The sequence below is a fragment of the Natator depressus genome, chromosome 5 (assembly GCF_965152275.1).
Source record: "Natator depressus isolate rNatDep1 chromosome 5, rNatDep2.hap1, whole genome shotgun sequence".
Classification (NCBI taxonomy): domain Eukaryota; kingdom Metazoa; phylum Chordata; order Testudines; family Cheloniidae; genus Natator; species Natator depressus.
The window spans coordinates 40300610-40324292 of record NC_134238.1 but is presented as its reverse complement, the minus strand read 5'-3'; the positions used below and the strand labels follow the sequence as shown (position 1 = coordinate 40324292).

General features: G+C 41.8%; 1 protein-coding gene across 2 annotated transcripts in view; it reads right to left on the bottom strand.

Moving 5' to 3' along the window:
• Window positions 1-349: 349 nt before the first annotated feature.
• Window positions 350-23683, bottom strand: part of RGS7BP (regulator of G protein signaling 7 binding protein) — a 76969-nt gene continuing 53635 nt past the window's right edge. The window contains exons 4-6 of one of the 2 annotated variants that reach the window (XM_074952616.1): window positions 11328-11475; window positions 9665-9735; window positions 350-1332 (exon numbers count right to left, since the gene is read on the bottom strand). In XM_074952616.1, coding sequence (XP_074808717.1) covers window positions 1241-1332; window positions 9665-9735; window positions 11328-11475 — 311 coding nt within the window. In that variant the 3' untranslated portion in view covers window positions 350-1240. Of the gene's footprint in view, window positions 1333-9660; window positions 9736-11327; window positions 11476-23683 lie in introns of those variants that run through there. The other variant, XM_074952617.1, reaches the window with a different exon arrangement.

Below are 23683 nucleotides of genomic sequence, written 5' to 3'. Positions count from 1 at the left end.
TCCTGGAATAGTTACTGCTGGATAGTTCCCAGATATGTTACTTAATAAAGTTGCAGCCTAGTTAAACCACGTTCTTGGTGTCTTGTCTGTCTTCCCTCAGTGTCTGAGACAATAGTTCCCAGATATCTATGTCCTGCAATACACAACATTTGCCACTAGTTGTCAGTCTAAATAATGTCTGGGGGCTGATTGTACTTTGTCATCTTCCTCTGAGAATAGCAGTCTTGAAAATGGAGCAAATACTATTACTGACACATTATAGTAAATTGATTTCCTAGTGATATAATAATTAGAAAGCAGACATTTTTTAGTTTACCTAAAAAACTTTATTAACAATGTAAAATGCCTAATATTTTACAGTCTGAACTAATTCTGGCATGCCCTATAAGAGTTAACACTAAGTCGATGTGCAGACACCATGCTTCAACTTTTAATGGAAACAAAGTATTTTCTGATTTATGTTCGAGGGTAATTGTATATTGTACTACACCATCTTTTAACTCCATTGCCCCTTTCTTCCAAAGTTGAAATAGACACCATTGGTTTAAAAGGAAATTAATGAACTTCTATGTACTGTACAGTATGTAGATAGTATGATTACTTTGTATTTACAAATATGAATATTTTTCATATATGATTTTGAGTATGATAAATTAAGAAATTTTACTGTGAAGTTCTTTGCTAAATTGAGATATAGTGGAAGACTAAATATGAATGAGAGCACAAAAAGCAGTAGGAGAGTTTGTGCATGTTCTGTTACAATAGTTTGTTTTTAATATTAGAAGTTAAACACATTTTGATGTTTGAAATAATTTTCTACGTTTAAAGATTGTTTACAATATTTGATCATATTCTATTAATGTGATACTAGTAAGAGCTATAGTCATAGTTTTGTACTGTACACAAAATTTCTGTTGTGATTTGTATAATAAAAAAGCTTTAGGATGAGCTAGTAACCATAATTCTTGCATCTAGTCACTGAATGGTTTAAAGTAGACATGTGGAATGTCATTACAAAATCTTTAAAAAAATCATAATGTTAAATCTGTTCCCTTTCTGGTTCTTGAGAACAACAACTTTGAACTGTAAAACTCCTTTTTGAAAAGGGCGGGGGGAGAAGGAATAGGGCAGTGTAGAAAACGCTTTAAAATCAAGAGCAGTAAGGTTTATCCTTTCAAAGGTCAAATAATATTGGTTTCATGAAAGTTATGGTTTTCTTGGAGTTTCTGTACTGAATTTTTTAGCTTGAGACAAGGCAGCATAGTCCAAAGAATCTTCGCTTCGGTCTTCTCACTAATGGATAAGGAGTCAGGTTTAGGAGGCTGCTATCATCTATAATGAAAGAAATACAAAATGTAATATGATTAGGTGTATAAAAAAGAACCTGCTTATTTATCTGTATACCAGTAGCACCTGGGAGCCTCAGTAGTGGACCAGGGCCCCATTGTACTAGGCACGGTACAAACTCAGGCTAAAAAGATAGTCTTTTCCCCAAAGAGTTTACAATCTAAATGCATCTAAGTTCAGTCCTTTTTGTAAAGAGCATGTTCATACACTATGAATTATGATTAAGGCTAAGATTATGTCACGGAGGTTGCAGAAGTCATGGAATCTGTGACTTCCAGCGACCTCCATGACATTGGGGGCCCCAGCTGCTGCCAGCAGCAGGGGACGCAGCAGCCACCCAGCAGCCACAGGTGGTGGGGGACCCTCTCACAGCTGCCCAGCTGCTGCCACTGGTGGTGACCCCTGAGCTGTCCAGCGGCTCCGCCTCCGTGAGCAGCTGTCCCCCGGCACCCGCTGCAGCTCCCAGCTGGCAGTGGCAGAGGGACCCTGGAGCTGCTCAGCGGCCACGGGTGGGGGCCCTCCGCTGCTTCCAGCTACTGGTGGCGGCAAAGGGACCACAGAGCTGCTCAGTGGCTGGAGACCCCCTGTACCTCCCCAGCCACCACTGCTGGTAGGAGCCCCCACAGCTCCCCTGCCATTAAGGGTGGCGGGGACCCCCCCTGCAGCTCCCAGCCCCGCAGGGCGGCAGGGGGACCCCTCCCAGCCACTGGGCCATGGGGTCCCTGCAGCTCCCAGCCACTGCAGGGGAGGGAAGGGGCAAGGTGCTGCACCCTCCTCCCTCCCTATTTTGTCAGGTATGTTTTTAGTAAAAAAAAAAAAAAAAAAGTCTGGACCAGGTCACAGCTTCTGTGATTTTTTTTTTTTTTGTGTATTGCCCCTGACCTGTGCATGACTTTTACTAAAAATATCCATGACAAAATCATAGCCTTAATTATGATAATGGAGCTCTGTAACAGCTCTGTCCTACCTCAATTTTATTCCAATAAAGTAGTTTTGATTTATATATTCTGAGTCTTAAAATGCTAATTACAGAGCTATGGCCATTGCCCCATGACAACAGCAACAGTGTTTCAGAATATCCATTTTGGATAACTAAAACACAAAGAGGAAGAAAGACAGAAATTCTGGCAGGTGGCATAGTGGTTCAATCACTGAACTTGAGATCAGAGGGGTAGCCATGTTAGTCTGTATCTACAAAAACAATGAGGAGTCTGGTAGCACCTTAAAGACTAACAGATTTATTTGGGCATAAGCATTCATGGGTAAAAAACCCACTTCTTCAGATGCAACTTGAGAGGAATTACCCTTTCATCTCTGGAGACGGGGCAAACTTTTCAAACTTGATTGCCTAAAGTTAAGCTTCTAAATCCATATTTAGGAACCTAAATTAAAGCTATTTTTATATGGATTCAAGATCTGAACTTTAGGCGACGTTCCTTGATAATCCAAGCTCTTCCTTGGTAAGATAAAAGACCTATTTCCCCCACCCACCCAAGATTTTTATATTTGTTTGTAAAAATAACATTGTTTCACAGCTCTAGGAAAAACATGAATAATAAAATGCTTGCTAACTATGAAAAGGGTTTTAAGAAAAGAGTTTCCCAAATTTGGAAAAACATAAAGCTACATTTAGGCACCTGGTTTCAGGACTAACTTTGACCAGACTGATACACAGTGATGCCCTGATCCACACAAGGACTTAAGTGTCCAACTTCCATTTCACTTGCCTAAATCCAAAATTTAGGTTCCACTGAGATTCTCAAAACTCCTACCACGTTGCTGCCTAAACCTGGAGGCATCTAACATCCCTCAGCATTTAAATTTCTGCCATTAAAGTGCCCTATGTTTCTACTTCTGGGCCCATGCACTGCTGCCTCAGTCCTGACAGCTGGTGTTTGGCTTGCTCCTAAGCCCTGCGCCTCAAACCAGGTGAGATAAGTGGGGGAATGGCTGTTCAATGGCTATTAGCCAGGATGGGCAGGGATGGTATCCCTAGCCTCTGTTTGCCAGAAGCTGGGAATGGGTCACACGGGATGGATCACTTGATGATTATCTGTTCTGTTCATTCCATCTGGGGCATCTGGCACTGGCTAGTGTTGGAAGACAGGATACTGGGCTAGATGGACCTTTGGTCTGACCCAGTATAGCCGTTCTTATGAATTGCTATCTGCCCTGTGGGGGCTGGTGTGCTATGAGCACACCTAACTCCACACAAAATAGTCTGGTGGAGTGGAGAGAAGCAGCAGCAGCCTTCCTTATAACCTTTCACCCATTGGTTAGGGTACTCACTCAGAACATGGGAGACCCCAGTTCAATTCCTGCCTCTGCATGATGTGGAGAAGGGATTTGAACCTGAGTGTCCCACCTCACAGATGAGGGTGCTAGCCACTGCTCTATGGGATACTCTGATATGGTGCTCTCCTGTTGAAAGCTGTTCCATGGTGTATAAATAAATACACACTGGACCAGAGAGAAAGAATGACTCTGTGGTCCAGTGGTTAGGGCATTCACCTGTCTTCTCCACATGCGGCACATGGGAGAATTGAACTAGGGCTCCCCACCTCCTGGGTGAGTTCCCTAACTGCTGGGCTAAAGGTTACAAGAAAGGTCATTCCTGCTGCCCTCTCCTTTCTACCCCCTCTTCTGGCTGTCTTGTGTGGAGTTAGGTGTGTGCCATTGCCATTCTTGTAAGAGTTCAGATTTTTTGCATTTTGTCTACTTTTGCTTTGCTTTTTGCCGCTGACAGGGGGGTACCACATGAAGGCATAGACTTGCTCCCCAAGCTGAACAATCAGCTCCAGAAGGGAGCTGAAAATGACCGTCTTTCCCATTGATGCCTCTACTCTACAAGAGAACCTAACACACTAAATAAACTGAGGAGCCTGTTGCTGCATCTGCGCCCTTGTCCACTTGATTATAGATCCTGGACCAGGCTTGATGGGCTACTCTCAGGAGGGTACAGAGTTGCCATGGTTGGGCACCAGCTTGGCCTGGTTTCCTCTCCAGATTGTGATGGTGGGGCAGTGTTGCAGACAATAACTCATCTGGTGAAAGAGTGCCCATCTCGACATCTGGAGGGCTGCTTACCATGCCTCACCTCTCTGGATACAGAGTCTATCCTCTGGTTACCATACCTGGACATCGAGCTCTGATGTCTGCATATGAGAGGATCTTGCAAGAAACTCCTTAGGCACCTGTCTCCAGAAGTTTCACAGCTTTGAATCCCAAGTGGAGATAGGTGCCTCCCTCCATCACATACTTAGGTGTCTAACTCATTGAATGGGGTGAGGCTTAAGACACATCTCTTCTTTGGCATCTTCTATTGGCTAGCTTAGGTGGCTCCCCACCTAGCATGCTGGCTTTTGTGGATCCCTCTCTTAGGTGTCTAAGTCTCCCCAGACATTGCATAAGCAGCCTGGTTGCCTCCCTCAGGATTTGTGGATTCTCCTGGGTGGCGAGGCACCTAAAAGTTAAGCCAGGTGTTGCAGTGCCTAAGCCCCTTTGGGGGCCTGAGTGCATAATGGAGGTGTCCTGGCAGGGAAGGGGATAGGTTGCTGTCCAAAATATTCCTGGACCCCCTGGTAGGTGATCCAAAGGGCAGCATTGATATCCACCTCAGAAGAGAATGATTATATTACACATGCTAGTTGCAGGGAGAGTGCTGCATATGCAGCTGTAATAACAAGGGTAAGAAACGGATTATGTCTTGCATGCATGATTCCTTTGAGAGAATACATTCTCTTTCTTCTTAAATTTCACCCACGGCACATGCACAATACATCTGGGTATCTGAACACTTCTTCAATCAGACTGCAAGCAAAGCTGAAAGTTTAGTAGCATTATACTAAGCTTGAAAAGACTAGTAATTGTGAGCCCACCCTGACTTCAGTGAACTCAGCGGCAAAACTCTCATTGATTTCACTCCGAGCAGGCTCAGGTCCTGTAAGGATTCATTCATTCAACACTATCAAATCATCTCACAACTTTTTTTTTTTTTTTTTTTTTTTTTACAACCACACTCTTAATTTCACATCTAGTCATTAAAGTTATTAGCTCATACCCTGGTAATTAACGAAATCTCCTCCTTTTCGGTCTTCTTCTCTCCCTTATTTTTCCTCTTTGATGAATCCAAAATGCATTTTTAATTAAAGATCTTAGAATACTTTGAAGACGTAAAGTCCTATATCACTACTAAGTATTATCATCCCTGCTTGAGACCTCAGTTCCCAGAAGTGGGCAGTAAGCTCTGAACATAGATGGTGTATGTTTATGGGAGCATCAAAAGAGCCGTTTGTATCTCCTTGATCTTGGGGCTGGCCCCCAACATCGTTCAGAGCAGTCTCTGGGCTACTTAAAAGTATGTCTGCGTGATGTACAGCCCTAAAAGCCTCTGGTGCGTTTACCAGAGATCTTCAGGCCATCTATGCAGAGTGTAAGGAGAACCTGAATGAGCTCTGCCCTGTGATGAGCTGGGGGAAAAGACTTCAGGAGCAGACTATATTTGCACAGACGTGCCTACTCTGCTTACATGTGCAGCAGATGGAGCTACTTTGCCAAAATGATCAGTTTTGGTTGGTTTGGGGTTACAAATCACTCAAGGATTTGAATGCAGGGGTAATGAAGATGAAGTGTTAACCTTATTATATGAGTAAAAGGCACCAAAACTGTACTTACCATGTGACCCCCCCGATTGAGGGAGTCACCCTAAACTGAACCTCACTTGCTAAGCAGGGAGTAGGGATGCCACATCCCCATGAAGATGAGAGGGTGGGGATAGGTGTTTCTATGTGGTGGTGTGGATGCTGCCAAGAGTCTAGCATTTAATGATAGAGCTGATTGGTCTCAACTGAGAGTCTTTGTTTCTGGCTGGTGAGTCCTAGAGATGATATTATTGCTGAACAGGTCTAGGGGATAAGCCTTAGACATTGCTGGGGACAGGGAGAGACAATACAGAGACCGAGTTGGCTGTGAGGTTCCCTGTTACCTGCTGAAATCATTAAGAGCTGGGTTAAGTGGTAGAACCTCAGAATGTGACGTTGCGGGAGCAGCAACGGTGGCAGAGAGAGAGAGACAGCTACGAGCCAGTTGCAGAGCAGAAGCAGAGGCATTGCTCGATGTCTCCCTGCTCCCAGGGGTGGGAGCTGAACCATGTGAACGTACCTCTGAACTCTGGGTCTTTGCTAACCAAGGACAGCCAACGGTGAGTAGGGTACAGTGGCAGGTAAGGGGAGTGCTGTGTTAAGGGACATCTGTTTGTTGGACTTTCACACCGCAAAGTGAGAAACTGAGGCAAAGGACACTGTCCAACACACTCTGGGGTGGACGTTTGCCTGTGATCACATGCTTTTGAATTGCGGTTCTGGTGTTTTCCCAAATTAACGTTGGTTCCCCTTTTAATAAAAGTTTTATTTTGTTTTAAACAGACTCAGTGCTTGCGAGTGGGGAAGGATTGCCTTTGAGAGGCGCCCAAACGCAGTGTTTAGTTTCCCCAGATTACTAGGTGGGGACTTGAGCCGGTTTTATTTTGTGGTGGTATGAGAAATTCCTAGACATTGAACCTGGCCCTTCTTGCTGCCAACTCCACCTGTCAGAAGGATTACCAGAACAATATAACGGGGCCGGAATGCAGAGGAAGGATTCATCCCTGGAACTCTGAACTGTCTTCCTCTCTTCTGCACTGAGTTCAAGTTTCTCCTCTTCCACTGCGTAGGTCTTTCCTTTGCTATGTTCACCTTCTTCTTTCTCTTTGTGCCCCATTCCAGACTTTGTGCCTGTTTACCTGGAATGACCTTCTATATAATGCACACTGAGACTTCTTCCTCCTCTCCTTCCAAACTCTTTGCAATCCCCTCCATTCCATGAAACTTCAGGAGCGCAATGTATTCTCCCCATTCTGTGTTTCTCTCATAACTGCTGTGCCTTTAGACTGTTAGCTCCTTGGGACAAGGACCTGTTATGCTTAGCACACTTTATTTGTTGTAGGCTGCCATGTACACTGACAGCATTATAGAAATACTAATATAATATATGATAAAGAATATGCCCTAGCTTTTAATTTTTTAGGACAAATTGGAGAGTGTCCAGAGACCATTCCCTGATAGGTATTTGTCCAACCTGTTTTTAAAAACCTCCAAAGATGGGGATTCCACAACCTCCCTTGGAAGCCTATTCCAAAGCTCAACTACCCTTATTGTTATAAAGTTCTTCCTAATATCTAGCCTAAATCTCCTTTGCTACAGATTAAGCCCATTACTACTTGTTCTGCCTTCAGTGGACATGGGACAAATGATCACAGTCCTCTTTAGAGCAGACTTTGAAGATTGTTATCAGGTCGCCCCTCAGTCTTTTTTTTGTTTTGTTTTTTTTCTTTCTCAAAACTAATCCTGCCCAGTTTTTTTGAAGCTTTCCCCACAGGTCAGGTTTTATAAACTTTTTAAATTTTTGTTGCTCTCCTTTGGACTCTCGCAGGTTTAACTACATCTTTCCTAAAGTGTGGCTCCCAGAATTGGACACAGAACTCCAGCTGAGACCTTACCAGTGCAGAGTAGAGCAGGTCAATTATCTCACATGTCTTACAGACTACACTGCTATTAATACATCTAGAATGCTATTAACCTTTTTCACAGCTGCATCACATTGTTGACCGGTATTCAGTTTGTGATCCACTATTACCCCAGATCCTTTTTCAGAAGTACTACCACTAGCCATTTACTTCCCATTTTTGTAGCTGTGCATTTTCTTTCCCAAGTGAAGAACTTTGTACTTGTCTATATTGAATTTCATCTGGCTGAATTCAGACCAGTTCTCCAATTTGTCACAGTCATTTTTAATTCTAACCCTTCCCTCCTAAGCGCTTGCAACCCCTCTGAGCTTGGTGTCATCTGCAAAATTTATAATAAAATTTTATTATGCCTCTTCCCTTTCTCCAGTACAGCTCTGCTCAGCAGAGACATAACTTAGCTCTTAATTTCCAAAATATACTAGCTTTAGAGGATGCTCGGCTAACCCTATTGAGTGAAATCCTTGCCCTGTGGACGGTCTCCCACAGTATTCTTGCCAGCAAGTTAAAGAAGTATGGGCTGGATGAATGGACTATAAGGTGGATAGAAAGTTGGCTAGATTGTTGGGCTCAACAGGTAGTGATCAATGGCTCCATGTCTAGTTGGCAGCCGGTATCAAGTGGAGTGCCCCAAGGGTCGGTCCTCGGGCCGGTTTTGTTCAATATCTTCATAAATGATCTGGAGGATGGTGTGGATTGCACCCTCAGCAAATTTGCGGATGATACTAAACTAGGAGGAGTGGTAGATACGGTGGCACGTAGGGATAGGATACAGAGGGACCTAGACAAATTGGAGGATTGGGCCAAAAGAAATCTGATGAGGTTCAACAAGGACAAGTGCAGAGTCCTGCACTTAGGATGGAAGAATCCCATGCACCGCTACAGACTAGGGACCGAATGGCTAGGCAGCATTTCTGCAGAAAAGGACCTAGGGGTTACAGTGGACGAGAAGCTGGATATGAGTCAACAGTGTGCCCTTGTTGCCAAGAAGACCAATGGCATTTTGGGCTGTATAAGTAGGGGCATTGCCAGCAGATCGAGGGATGAGATTGTTCCCCTCTATTCGACATTGGTGAGACCTCATCTGGAGTACTGTGTCCAGTTTTGGGCCCTACGCTACAAGAAGGATGTGGAAAAATTGGAAAGAGTCCAGCGGAGGGCAACAAAAATGATTAGGGGATTGGGACACATGACTTATGAGGAGAGGCTGAGGGAACTGGGATTGTTTAGTCTGCGGAAGAGAAGAATGAGGGGGGATTTGATAGCTGCTTTCAACTACCTGAAAGGGGGTTCCAAAGAGGATGGATCTAGACTGTTCTCAGTGGTAGCAGATGACAGAACAAGGAGTAATGGTCTCAAGTTGCAGTGGGGGAGGTTTAGGTTGGATATTAGGAAAAACTTTTTCACTAGGAGGGTGGTGAAACACCGGCATGCTTTACCTAGGGAGGTGGTGGAATCTCCTTCCTTAGAAGTTTTTAAGGTCAGGCTTGACAAAGCCCTGGCTGGGATGATTTAGTTGGGGATTGGTCCTGCTTTGAGCAGGAGTTTGGATGAGATGACGTCCTGAGTTCCCTTCCAACCCTGATATTCTATGATTCTATGTCAGTGGAAGTTCTGTCATTGACATCAGTGGGGCCAGAACTTACTCAGAATATTTTTTTATAATATCTAGAAAAAATTTAGATTTTTCTGATATAAACTGAGCCAAAACACTTGAATGCCTTAATTTACATTAGATACAGAAAAAGCAAGACTCACCTTGATTTTTCAATGGTAAAGGCATAGTCTCCCTGAGTTTGCTTAAAAGATTTTTCATTTCTCTCATGTCTCTGTGGAAATTAAAAGTAAAACAGATAGAATGGAGACTTTAAATAACCTATTTTCTGCTTTTGGGGGTTGTAGGAATAGTACAATACACTGAAATAATGAAAGATAATAAACTTAAAGTGGGACTAATGAGCTCTTTTGGATCTATCTATTGGACAAGTAGTTGGTTCCAATATAAAAGCCAGTCTAATTCTTTATTTTTGTTACAAGAGGAATATGCCCTTAGATTTAATGAGGAAGTGGAGGGTTGATTTGATTGTAATTGGCAGCTTTCTGGTTCAAATTTAGCCTAGGATGATGACATAATTACCATTTCCTGGATCTTGAGTGGTCTTTATAAAATGAGTTGGTGGGTTCAGTCCAATTCCTAGTGGAGAGATGCACCATACGCAGCATTTATCAGCACCAGTGTTGGCTGCGCTACCCTTTTGCCCCCAGATGGCAAACACTTAGACCGTAAGTTCTTTGCGACAGTGACTCTTTGTGTTTTGTATCTTGGACAGTACCAAGCACAAAGGCAGTGTTGAAAAAGTAATAAATAAATGACTGTAGGGACCATGTGTGTTGTATCAGTTCCCATTCTGTGGATGAAGAGAACATTCCATCCAACATGTCAACCTAACCCCTCTCAAGTGCATGGGATTTGTCCAAAATGTTAAAGGTGAGAAAACAGAGTAAATAATCCCCACTGCTATGATAATGGGTTTCCTCTCTCCCATAGCAGGGTTACAGGTGTGTGTGTTTTGAAAGTGGCTCACGGTCTGTAAAGTGAAAGAGAAACTGTGTGAGGGCTCAGGCTGCACTAAAGGGTTTTTGGTTTGAAAGACAGCATGATCTTGCCTCATTCATTTGGATACCACTGATACTACAATATGGTTCCTAAACAGAGCAGTGCAACGGTCTTTCCTATAGTTCAGTTTTATTCAGCTCCCCTTTTAATAGAACAGAATTTGGTTATATACAAGGACATACAAGTAGCCCTCATGCTCTCAGTGGTAACTCACACAAAGCCTTAGATAATAGATCAGTTTTAGTAAGACCAGAAATGACCACCAGGGTTATCTCTTACTTTTTTTTTTTTTTTTTAAAGGGCCATAGAAGCTTCAACTTGCACCTGGATAGCCAGAGGATGAAAGGAGTTCAGTTTGGTATATACTTGTTTATTTCCACATGTTCAGAATTATTGGCAGGCACAACTGATGTCAATTGGATATTTAAATACCTGACTGGCAAGTGCAAAAATGGAGTCCAGGTAATTTGGGATACAAAAGCAGAGGCCTGGTTAAAATGAAAAGGAAAATAAGCCTTATTATCGCTGTTCTGCAAGTAGGCCCATTTATCTCTGTAGTTTCTTCTCCTTCGTGCTTTCACAGTGGCATCCAGTGGTACTCAGCTAAATCAAATATTTCACTTCTGGCCCATCTTTGTACCCACTGATTTGGAAGTTACTGTCATGTACATTAAGTTCTGAAGAAATGTTAAAATGCCTTTTTAATGTACTGATACAAGTAACAATATTGATTGCCTATGTGGGAAAGGCTGAATAAAGCATTAGACGTAAATTCCAGTATTTAGGAATAAAGGCTACACATACCTTTCAGTGTTTTCAATATCGGTGGAAACCTGCCATGAATGCTGTTGAATATCTATTGGTGAAGATGATGTGTCTTCTAAAATAGGTACTTCTGAACTCTCCTCCATTTTATTGTCTAGGATCCTGGGTGTTGCACAAGGCTCTTTTCCTTTAAAATGTTAAGACAAAACAAAACATATCCCTGTTATTTAAACACTGCTTATACAGAGATTAAATGTGGAGTTTTGGACTTGGTCATGCACAGCACCGGTGCAGAGAGTTATGAACACAAACTCAACGTGAAAAGCGAGCAGGGCAGGGAATGGATGGCAACTTGTCTATCTGCTAATGAGAGCTCTGCTGCTTGGCCACTGCACTACTTATGCCAAGCAGCAGCAGCGGGAGTGAGGTCAAAGAGAGGAGTGTGGAACTAAACATTTTGCTTAACTGTGTAAAATCTGTGCCAGGGACCAAAGGACAACATGGAATAAAAAACAGTGAACTGTAGCGCATCTATTGAAAACGACTTCAAAACCTCTCACATCAATGGACAGCACAATGCACGTATCCTAGTTAGTAGTAGTATGCTGTGCTGAAAAAGTAGGACAAAATGTGCAGTTCTATACTTGACAAGTTTTAATAGCACTACACACCTGCCAACATTCACAACCCAAAATGCAGCAGATTCCAAATCTGCACCAAGTTTGTGATTCATACTTACTACAAGGAAATAAAATGAGGTGTTAGAGCTGAGTGGTTGAGGGCTGGTAGTCAGGTCTTTTGTGTGGGAGAGAGGGAGATGTTGGGCCTGGACCATGGTGATGGTGACTGCAAAGAAGTTAGGATTGATGGAATTAGCTGGTGCCCTGACAAGGTTCTAGTCCATGGCCCTTGGGCAATTCCTCTGTGGTAGGGATGACTAGATGTCCTGATTTTATAGGGACAGTCCCGATATTCAGGGCTTTGTCTTATATAGGTGCTTATTACCCCTCCACCCCCTGTCCTGATTTTTCATACTTGCTATCTGGTCACCCTACTCTCTGGTATGCAGTGTAGCCCTGGCACCAGGCATCTGATGGGATGGATTTCTTTTGTGTGTGCCATTTGAACTGAGAAATTTCAGAGTTGGGTTCCAGACACCTTCCTCAGAGGTTCAAGTTTATTTACCTTTCTGGATGGACCTCATGAATTTGCCCAAACAATCTATGACCAAAAAGCTCTTCCTAAGGAAGGTTTATCACGAAGAGAAAGAAATGAATATTAAAAACAAAATTTGTGGTCTGAATGCCTATCTAATCTTCAAACTTGTCCAGAAATCACCTAGCTAAACCTCATCTGTGTAATTACAGTATAGAAGAAATTGCTTGTTTATTTCCATCATCCAGCCTCTCAGGTCATCAAAGCTGTTTGCATGTTCTCAGCCTGGCAGTCTGCTAGAGATCCTGGGAATCAAACTTCCATTTTTTTAAACCTCTCACTCACCTCAGGTATCCTTGGCCACAGGGAACAGCTCCACTTCTCACCTCTCATGGAGGCTCCTTTTGAACTCCAGACTAAAGTGCTGCTCCATCTCTCTCTCCCCTCCTGACCCGCTGCTTAATGAAGAGTCAATCAAACCCTCCTCCTGGGTGATCTCCTTCTGGGCTTTAGCTTTAGTATAACGTCCTCCCAATTGTACATCCCAGTTAGAACATAAGAATGGCCACAATGGGTCAGACCAATGGTCCATCTAGCCTAGTATTCTCTCTTCGAACGGTGGCCAATGCCAGGTGCTTCAGAGGGAATCACGAGAACGGGGCAATTATCAAGTGATCCATTTCTTGTCGTCCACTCCCAGCTTCTGGCTGTCAGAGGCTTTAGGAGCATGGGGTTGCATCCCTGACCATCTTGGCTAATAGCCATTGATGGACCTATCCTCCTCCATGAATTTATTTAATTAGCTTTTTGAACCTTGTTATAGTTTCATCCTTCACAACAGCCCTGGCAACAAGTCCCACAGGTTAGCTGTGTGAAGTACTTCCTTTGGTTTCTTTTTAAACCTGCTGCCTATTAATTTCATTGGGTGACCCATGGTTCTTGTGTTATACGAAGGGGTAAATAAAACTTCCTTATTCACTTCTCCATATGAGTCATGATTTTATAGACCTCAATCATATCCCCCCTTAGTCATTTCTTTTCCAAGCTGAATACTCCCAGTCTTTTTAATCTCTGCTCATATGAAAACTTCCATACCCTAAATAATTTTTGTTGCCCTTCTCTGTACCTTTTCCATTTCTAATATATCTTTTTTGAGATGGGGTGGCCAGAACTGCATGCAGTATTCAAGGTGTGGGCATACCATGGATTTATATAATGGCATTATGATATTTACTGTCTTATTTATCCTTTTCCTATTGGTTCCTAACATTATTAGCCCTTTTTTTTTTGGGGGGGGACGACTGACACTGCATATTGAGTGACTGTTTTCAGAGAACTATCCACAATGCCTCCAAGATTTCTTCCTTGAGTGATAACAGCTAATTTAGACCCCATCATATTGTATGTATATAGTTACCCAATATGCATTACTTTGCATGGATCAATCTTGAATTTCCTCTGCCATTTTGTTACCCAGTCACCCAGTTTTGTGAGATCCCATTTTAACTATTCATAGTCAGCTTTGGACTTAACTATCTTGAGTAATTTTGTATCATCTGCAAACTTTGTTATCTCACTGTTTACCCATTTTTCCAGATCATTTGTCATTGTCTTATCAGAGACCTCAATGCAAAACCTTAATTGCTTATCTGTCTGGTCCTCTTGGCTATTTTACTCACTGTATTGGAAAGAGCAGTGAGTTATACCAGCGCATTACACAATACACAACTTTCATATCACACACTTATCACCTTTCTATGAAATAGGATTGCTCTTGAAAGCAATCCAACTTGTCACTGGTGCTATAGAAATACAAAGTAGTGTTATAATTTGGTGTTGATTAATTTTACCATTACTTTAAAGTGCTATGGTTTTAAAACAAGGATTGTTATTTCCTCTTCCCAAGGACAGACGTATAGTGCCTGTAACGTTTTTTTTTTGTCAGCACAAAGGCAGTCTTGTACAGTTTTGGCAGTATGAGTGGTACCAAGCTCTCTTTGGCTGAAAGGAGCTGTTCACTAGTAATATTGTTGGATCCTAACCGATTCATGAAGACCTCCTTGAAATTCAGGATGCCTGCCAAATCACTTGAAAAATAACTGGGAGTCTGTTAATAATAAAGGCTCTGAAGAACGTCTTGGTCATAGGCTTAAACCTGTGAGTTAGGCCCTGGGATCTACCCCCAAATCCAGGATAGCATTGGAATATGGTGGAGGCTCTGTACTGGTCTACCACCCCTTCCCAACTCCTGTTCCCTGGCATCATGACCCTATGATGCAATGTCAGGGACTCCCTTGGCTGTGGCTGCCCCTGGATCTCTGAAGAATGAGTGGGTGTCTCAATGGAAACAATAATGGGGGGAAAACAGTAAAAACTGTTATATTTTCTAGGGAATCTCCATAGGGCTAGCATGGGGATGATATGCTTCCCTTCCAAACTAGCCTTTGACCCGTTCTCTCTTCTTTCCCAAGGAGAGTTCAGTGTATTTAAGTGCTTATTTCTCCTCACATGTATTGTACTTCTCTTTTCTCTCACAGTTTGTCCTTCTTTCTCATACCAGTTTTCAAACAGAGCAGTGATTTTCAACCTTTCTTCATTTGTGGGCCCCTAAAAAATTTCAAAGAGGTGTGGACCCATTTGGAAATCTTAGACATAGTCTGCAGACCCCTCGGGTCCATGGACCACAGGTTGAAAACCACTGAAATAGGATAATGAGATCATAGCACATCAGTTAAGTAATCCATCCTTCCAATGCTCCTAAAACTTGAAGTAAAATACAGTTTACACAGAAAAAGACACCATGATTTCAGTGAGGTGTTTTTTTTAAATCTAAATTATAAGCTATCAAAGGCTTTTATATACTATTTTAAGATATTGGTTATTAATCCGAAATGCATGATGGAAAAGGAATTATGCCAGGAACTTCAATGTGTAAGGCTCTTGTACTGTGCATGGTACACACTTACCTGTAATTTAGAATTTTTATTATTGTGATGGACATACAATACAGAAACTAGATCACTCTGAATTTATATCACACAAGCTTTGTGGTGTATTCGCTCCATGATGCATGGACACAATTCTCCCACTAAGCTCAATTCTTTCCTTTTTAATCCAAGTATCTATTCTATGGTATTTCCTGAAGTGCCTAGCAGAATAGTATCATAAGACCATGTCTACACCTCTTCACACTCCTGACCAATATAGCTGGCAGAAGTCTGTTTACAGACATAGAGTGCTGATTCTACCCTTGCTTTTCCTGTACTATTCCACCGGGGCACATTGCAATCTTAATTAGAGATGTAATTCTATGAATCTAATTCACTCTTTCCTTAGGTTGTGTCACTAGACTGTTGTTAAGGATAAATTCTGAAATAACGACAAGCTGTAAAATATTCCCATTTCATTTTAAGACACTGGAAATGGAATAAAATTTCACTTTGGAGGGGAAAAAAACAAAAATGAAAGACTCCCCTTTGACTCCCACCTCGAATTGGACCCTTTTGTATGTATATGTATTTTGCAAGACCGCATGGTGCACCTTAAAACAGGCCAAATATTGACCTCTGATACTCATACAGAATTCCCAATGAAATCAAGGGAGAGCGGTGTGTGAGTATCTGAGGGCAGAGTTTAACTCTGCATGATTATACATTTTTTTTTAAAAGTTAGACAAATCCAATGTATAAGTCCCATGCCCAGTCTGACCAGTATTAACCGCAGTACCTATTAAAGACAACGCACTTCATGAAAGAAAACCCGTGAAGGCACATAATGTCTGAGTTAGGATGGCGACACCCCTTTACTCAACCTCTTGCACTGTAGTGCATGCAGTATGATGTCCTTCTGAAAGGGCGTCCCACTAACTCTAAGTTTACACGTTACCTAACCTTTACAATCTTTACAAATAAAGTGGAATGCTATAATGGAAGAGATGCACAGAATGTTTACCTGTCAACATGCTGCAGTGAGTGTGTGATCCACAGCTCACTGACTTCAATGGGCTATGGATCAGACCAATAGCTCGTATGATATTTTCTTACCATTAACAGTGACATTTTAGTCTAGTTTCAGTATAAATGTATAACTGAAAACGGAGCTTTTAACTCCTTGACACAGTGGCTTTTAATGTAGTGTGTACTAGACTATGGGTAAAAACCCTTATACCTTCCCTCTCTTTTGCCCTCCAAAACTCCTGCCCCATCTCCTCTTTGCTCTCCTGCATGCATCTTTACCCAACGCTTGTATAAGAAGAGCTACCTTGCTCCCGTGATGCACAGCTGACTGGTAGGAGTATACAAGCATGACAACATTTTGTGATGTAAAACACATTCCTATCATTAATCCCATGTGTCCAGGAGCTAATAGTTTACTAATATATAAGTAACAATGTAACTGAACTGGCTATTAAGATCTGCAGATGGTACCATGGCATTATTGGTTTCTGTGTAGATTATGTATTTAGGCATTTAAACTTCAGAGATCCACAGTTCAGAAACTCTCAGTTCAATAGTTACAACAGGTTTTTCACAGTTGCTTGGTGCAAGAGTTTCCTCACTTATTTAGAACAACTTGATTCTGAACGAGGTTAAGGTAATAAAATGTTCTTCGCTTGTATTTTAACAGAACTGTGGTTGAATCACATTTTTTGTATGTTCCGATGGCAAAATGTGAACATCTATGGACGAGGTGATGAAAGAATGAGTGTTTGCTTTCTATGAATTGCCATAAAAAGGGCAAATAGTTCTTGTTATAAATTTAGCTGACTTTACAAAGCGTCACACCAATCTGAAACGCCAGTGTAAAATAATGACTCTCTTGCTCTCAGTGACTTAAAACGATCTAATTGAGATTGCAGAGACTAAAAATTCTTTCGTTCATTAACCTGATTTCCAAGTAACCCCATCACTGTGCAACTAGATTTAAATGTAATAAAATCACCTAGCATCCTTACTTGACATTGGACTTATTACTATGAAAATGTGAGTCAGCAGAGCTACTTTATTTTATCAGTCACTATTACAGACCCAAACCAATTTAAAAATTATTTGCTGTTGATACATTGAGGTCCTGTAGGTTGTATCAGTTCATACTCTGGGATGCTAACAAATATTTGTGAGACAATGTGGGTGAGATCTTTTATTGGACCAACTTCTGTAGGTGAAAGAGACAAGCTTTTAAGCTTACACAGATCTCTTCTTCAGGTCTGGGAAAGGCACTCAGTGTTACAGCTAAATACAAGATGGAACACATTGTAGAATCCACTAATCCTCCTTTGTCCTATGACTGCAGGTGTGTTAACTCCCTATTCCACCGCAAATGATCTCTTGCAACATGTATTAACTCCTTATGCTAAGCCATCTGTTCCACCTTGTATTTAGCGGTGATACACTGGGCAGGTCTACACTACAGTACAGCAAGCAACTGTGCCACTGTAGCTCCTAAGTGAAGAGGCTATCTCTGCAGATGAGAGGGCTTTTCCCGTCAGCATAGCTACCGCCTCTCAGGGAGATGGAGTGCCTACACCAATGGGAGAATTCTCCCATCAATCTAGGTTGGTTTAACTGCATTGCTTAGGGGTGTGGATTTTTCACACCACTGAGCGACGTAGTTATACCGATTTAATTTCCTAGTGTAGAACTGGCCTCAGAGTACCTTTCCCAGACCAGAAGGAGAGCTTGGTGTAGCTCAAAAGCTTGTCTCTCATCAACAGAAGTTGGTCCCGTAAAAGATATTACCTCACGCACCTTGTCTCTCTAATATCCTGGGAACAACATCATTGCAAACAACATATATTTGTGACAGAATTCACTGACACTTGACAAAGTGTTATAATTTAATAATAATGATTGGTTTAATTACTGGTGGATCTGGATACAGTCAATATTCATTTACAAACAGCCATCACTCCAAATGATCTGACTGGAGTGTCTCAGAAGAAAACTATTCCTACAGCACCTTCTAGTGGTTAATTGACTAACTCGAGATTTGCTCACACTTGGCAGAAGGAGAGTATTGAGTGTTGGAAGCATCATTTACAGGGTCAATAAAACATGAAGGGAGATTAGTAAAACAAGGCCTTTTTTATTTACAGGAAGCTGAGGTGAATTTTGTAAATGCTGCAGAGCAGTTCCTAAGCTAGCCCTGAGTATCTCCACATTACTTAGCTTCCCACTGAACTATAATTAAAACATGTTCTCATGTCTGAAGCCTGGGTTTGACAGTACTCCCTGAGATCCTTAAAATGTTTGTTCCTGTGTTTCTTACTAAATCAGCACATAAAGAAATTTCAGCTCACTGCTTTAGGGTTATTATTTATATCAGAGCAGCGGCTAGAGCTTCCAGCCGAGAGCAGGACCCATATTGTGTTTATGCGCTCTACACGTTTGCCCCAAAGAGCTTGCAGTCTAAATAGACAAAGATGTGGTTGGTCAAACAGAAATGAAGTGACTTGACCAAAGTTACACAGCAAGTCCATGACAGAGGTAGGAATAGGACCCCGGACTCCTGACCCTGTCCAGTGCTTCATTTGCTCCAAAGGCATTAACCTGTTCAACTTAGTGAGTTATGTGGCTAAATTCATGCACTCTTCAGTGATTTTTTTTTAAATTAATTTTCATAAAGAAACCAAGAATCTAAAATACAAAAAGGTCTTAGAGCTTATCTACGTTACCAAAACCCACACATTTCACAGGATCGCCAATAAAATCATGCATCTTTACAACTTGTCAAAGCTGCAAGACCAGACAATACAAAACCAGACAATATTACACAGACATAACATGTTGGGGTGGAAGCGACAACAACAATAATAAAAAAACATACACAAGTAGGCCAAAAAAAAGGGGGGGGGAGGAGCTTGGGGGAGGGAAGCTGGAGGGGAAAAAGCAGAACAATCAGGTAGAATGGAAGTCTGGCATTATTTGAATATCTCAGCCTTTCTTATCCAAATGTATCAAGAAACAGGGTTCAAATTTCTTTGAATTCATATAATTTTTCTCTATTTCGATAAGCTATTTTTTCTTTTGCTGCTAACTCAGACAGATCTGAACACCCTGCTCTATTCTGGGTATAAGCCTACTCTTCCATTTTTGTAAAATCATGTACTTGGTAATCACTGAGGCCGTCAAGAACCAGCACAGTAGATACATAACCTAAGATATAATTTTCAGCTGAGGTTTGGTTGCTGAAGCCAAGCACTATTTTCATTCATGTCCATCTCTTTCCACAGCTGCCTGGCTGTTGGATAGTCCCATAACATGTGCATCAGGGGAGTTCTTTTTCTTTATTACAGCGGCAGCAAACATCAGAGGACAGGACCCCCCTCTTGTGCAACCTGTGTGGTGTCCAATATATATTAAATAGAATTAAAATTAAATAGAATCTTTTGCTGTATCAGGAGTAGCCTGAGCTCCACTGAAGCATTTTTAACATTATGTAACGTGCTGCCATTGGGGTTCCTTTAAGGTCTGTGTGAAGTCCTCTTTCCACCCTTTCACAAAGAACTCCAAACCACTGGAGTTCCTCTTCATTAGTAAGCATACATAGTGGGGGAGTTTATGAAGCATTTCCAAGGTTACCAGTAGTTTTAGGGGTATGTTTACACTGTCAGTGGCAGTGAGCCTCCAAGCCAGGTGGACAAACTCAGGGTCACAGGGCTCAGATCACCACGCTAAAACTAGCTGTGTAGACAGCACTTTGAAGTTGCAGCTCGGGCTTTGAAGCTCAATCCCCTCCTTAGCCTTCAGAGCCCAAGCTCTAGGCTGAGCCACAACGTCTATCCCCATATGTGTGTAGATGTACTCTGGCAGTCTGACAGCATCTGGACCAAATTGATATGTTAGTAAGTGTTTTAGTTGTAAGTACTGCACTCCGCTGAGATCAGGTACCCATGCTGCTTTAGTGTTAGAAATAAGAGAAAGCCCGCCTCCTTGACTAATTAGTGAATCCATATGATGCCCTTGCTCAGTCAATTCTTATAAATTACAGTTTCCGCCCCCCAGTTTGCTAGTCTGGGCTACCCCAGAGAGGTCCTTTTGCATGACACTGAGGATGAAATTGGTACATCTTAGCTATGATAGCCATCACCAAATATTGTTCTGAATTTTTGAATTAGTAATAGGAAGGCTGGAATAGTGGTTTTTGGCTTGGATATATACAAGAGGGCCTTGTCTGCTTATAACATCAATTTATACTCCATGGAACCAATTTGAATGCCTCAGATAACTGGATGAGGCCATATACCTACTGCTGGGGCTCAAGAGCACAATCTAAAAGTAATGGCAACAGTGGGCACTCTTGCCGAGTAACCCAGAAGAGGCTGATGATATCTGAGGTCACGTTGTTGGTTGTGATGGGAGAGGTTGGGTGAGAATATAACCGTTGAATCCAGGAAATAAATAGGAGTCAAAATACAAATTTTTGTAAGGTATAAAACATATCTCCAGCCCACTCTATCAAAAGCTTTTTCTGCATCTAAGGCTTATATGGCTTGTGGTTCAGGGTCATCCTATTTCACTACTATTATATCAATAAGTTGTCAAAGGTTATCAGAGCCATGATAGCTTCTGACAAATCCCACTTGATTTGGCGTATGATAGAACCCCAAACCTTCTCCAGTCTCATTGCCAGAACTTTTACCAATATGTTGACATCACTATTAATAAGTAAAATTGGCCTATAATTGGAACATAGTGTAGTGTCTCTTCTTGGTTTAGTAATAACTAATATTAGGGCTTCCCTCGGCATAGGGGGAAGGGTGCACTCTGGGAGTGACTCATGAAACATCTTAAGCATCTTGTCAGACAGAAGGTCAAGGAAGGGTCTATAGAATTTGGCAGAGAAGCCATCTGGCCTGGGGGGCTTTCCCTGCCTTCTTATGCTTAATGGCCTCAACTAACTCATCCTCTGTTAGTGGTGTGTCAAGGTTTCTACACTGAGCTGCAGTGATGTAGTATTTTTAAATAACTGACCCAAAGCAACTGTGGGGGTTGGGGGAGCTTTGTGTCCAATTTGTACAGATCTTTATAGAAATTAATGATATTAATAAAGAGTTCTTTAGGTGATGTACATAATTTACCATGGTTATCATGGAAGACCATGATTCTACATGCAGAGTTCTTTTGTCTTGGGTGGTAAACCAGCAGCTTGCCAGGTTTTCCACCCAATTCACAGACGTCCTGCCTGAGCAGAAATAGGGCAAATTGAGCCTGCGCTGAGTACATCTTACTGAGTTCAGATCTACAATTAATTGGGGATTGAAGCAAATCTGGAAATGGGGCTGCGGCTTAAGACAAATCAAGCTCTTTTACTTTTTTTTTCAAATTTTCGGTCTCTTCTTGGCTGATGCAAAACTTATAATTCTACCTCTCAAATAGGCCTTGAGTATCTCCCACATTAACCTGCTAGAAGATGTTGAAGGTTGGTTTGTCTCCAGGAACAGGCCAACTTCCCCTTTTCAATAAATATTTTGAAATGAGGATCTAATGAATGTGAAGAATTAAATCTCCATTTACCTGGCTGTTCCTCACCTGGGTCTGTTGCTATTTGAAGAATTACAGGGGCATGAACAGAGTCAGCAATTGTATTAATGGAGGAGTCAGTTACAGAATTAACCATATCACTGGGGAGCAAAACAATCTATAGGACAATAGGACCCATGTACTGGAGAAAAGTATGAATAGTTCCTACTCACTGGAAGTATGAGTCTCCAGACATCACATAGCCTTAGATCTTTAAAGTGCAACTTCAGAGCCATTCTAGTTTTGCTGGCTTATGCCCCTGAGGCCAAGATTTGTCCATAAAAGGATAATTAAAATCCCCAGAAATCATAGCAGGGATATGGGGTTCTCCATATAACTTAGTAAAAAACCTAGGAAAGATTTCAGGATCATCAAGCTTAGGCCCATTAATATAAGCAGTGACTAGGTGACTTTAAGGATTACAAATCTGCCCTGAACATCTGAAATTCACTCAGACACTGTTATTGCTACTGCTTTATGGAAGAGGTTGGCTCCCCCACTGGATCTGAATGAGAAACCACATGACTCTGCTTTTCCTACCCAGTCATGCTCTAATTTAGCAACCTCATTTGTGGTCAAGTGTGTCTCCTTCAAAAGCAGTGTCTTCCTTTTGCTTTCGTTCAAAATGAGTACACTTTTGTTCTTTTTCACTGGACTGTTGAGACCCTTCACATTCTAGGAAATAGAATTAAGATTCAGGGCCATTTGGCTGTGTTAAGAATTATTTTTGTGTGAGTACTCTTACAAATGGAGGTGATGGAACCGTTGTATTATTTGCTCTATTACATCCCATCCTACTCCCCACACAGAAACCCATGTTGTGGGGAAGTCTATGGATGAAATGGGTGACCACACATCATCCAGGAATTAAGAACAGTGGGGGCTGATTAGGCAAATTCACTCAGGTTCTAACACCTTCAGAGAAGTACCACCAGCTGCAGAGGCTGCATATACTAGTCCAAACTGGATTCTCCAGAGACCAACAGATAAAGAAATGGCTTTTGGATAAATAGCCTGAGTTTAAATGGACTCTGGGCCTGCTTTTCTGATCCAGCAAATTTATTCTAGAGATTTTGGATTACCTTGCCAGATGCTTGCCACTTGCCAGACTTCCAGGGAATAGGGAGGAGAGGGCTCCGGAGAGGGAGAGGGAAGAGCACAAAAAGACAAGTTAAAACAAAAACACAAAACATACATATTACCACTATTACTTATTACCAAGCATAATAGAGCACAATGTAATTGCAAAAATTATCCAACATCTAACACTATAAACAAAACCAAACCAATTCAGTAGAGGCGGGCTGGGAAGACGCACCATCCAAGCAAGAGGCTCCACTAATATCCACAATTTAAATTATTATTTTTAATAGGCATCCTATTATTCCCATGCCACAGATTAGTACCTATATTATAAGGCAATAGAAAGGGAGCTCACATTTCACAAATGTAATATTTCTTAACCTGCTATGTCAAGGATATTATTATCCCCTAACTGGTAATCTTTGCAGGTTGCTGAACCAAACACCAGAGTATCGGTAATAGAGCTTGCTGCACTGAATGAGACGCTGTACGTTGTGAGGATTACTTTCTCATGGCCACGTAGCCCCTCCTCCTTTTAGTTTACAACCAAACATTCAGTTTCCCTTCCCCACATTAAGTAAACATATACTGTAGCTATCAGGGGAGAAATCTAACTACTCCCACAAACTGTAAATA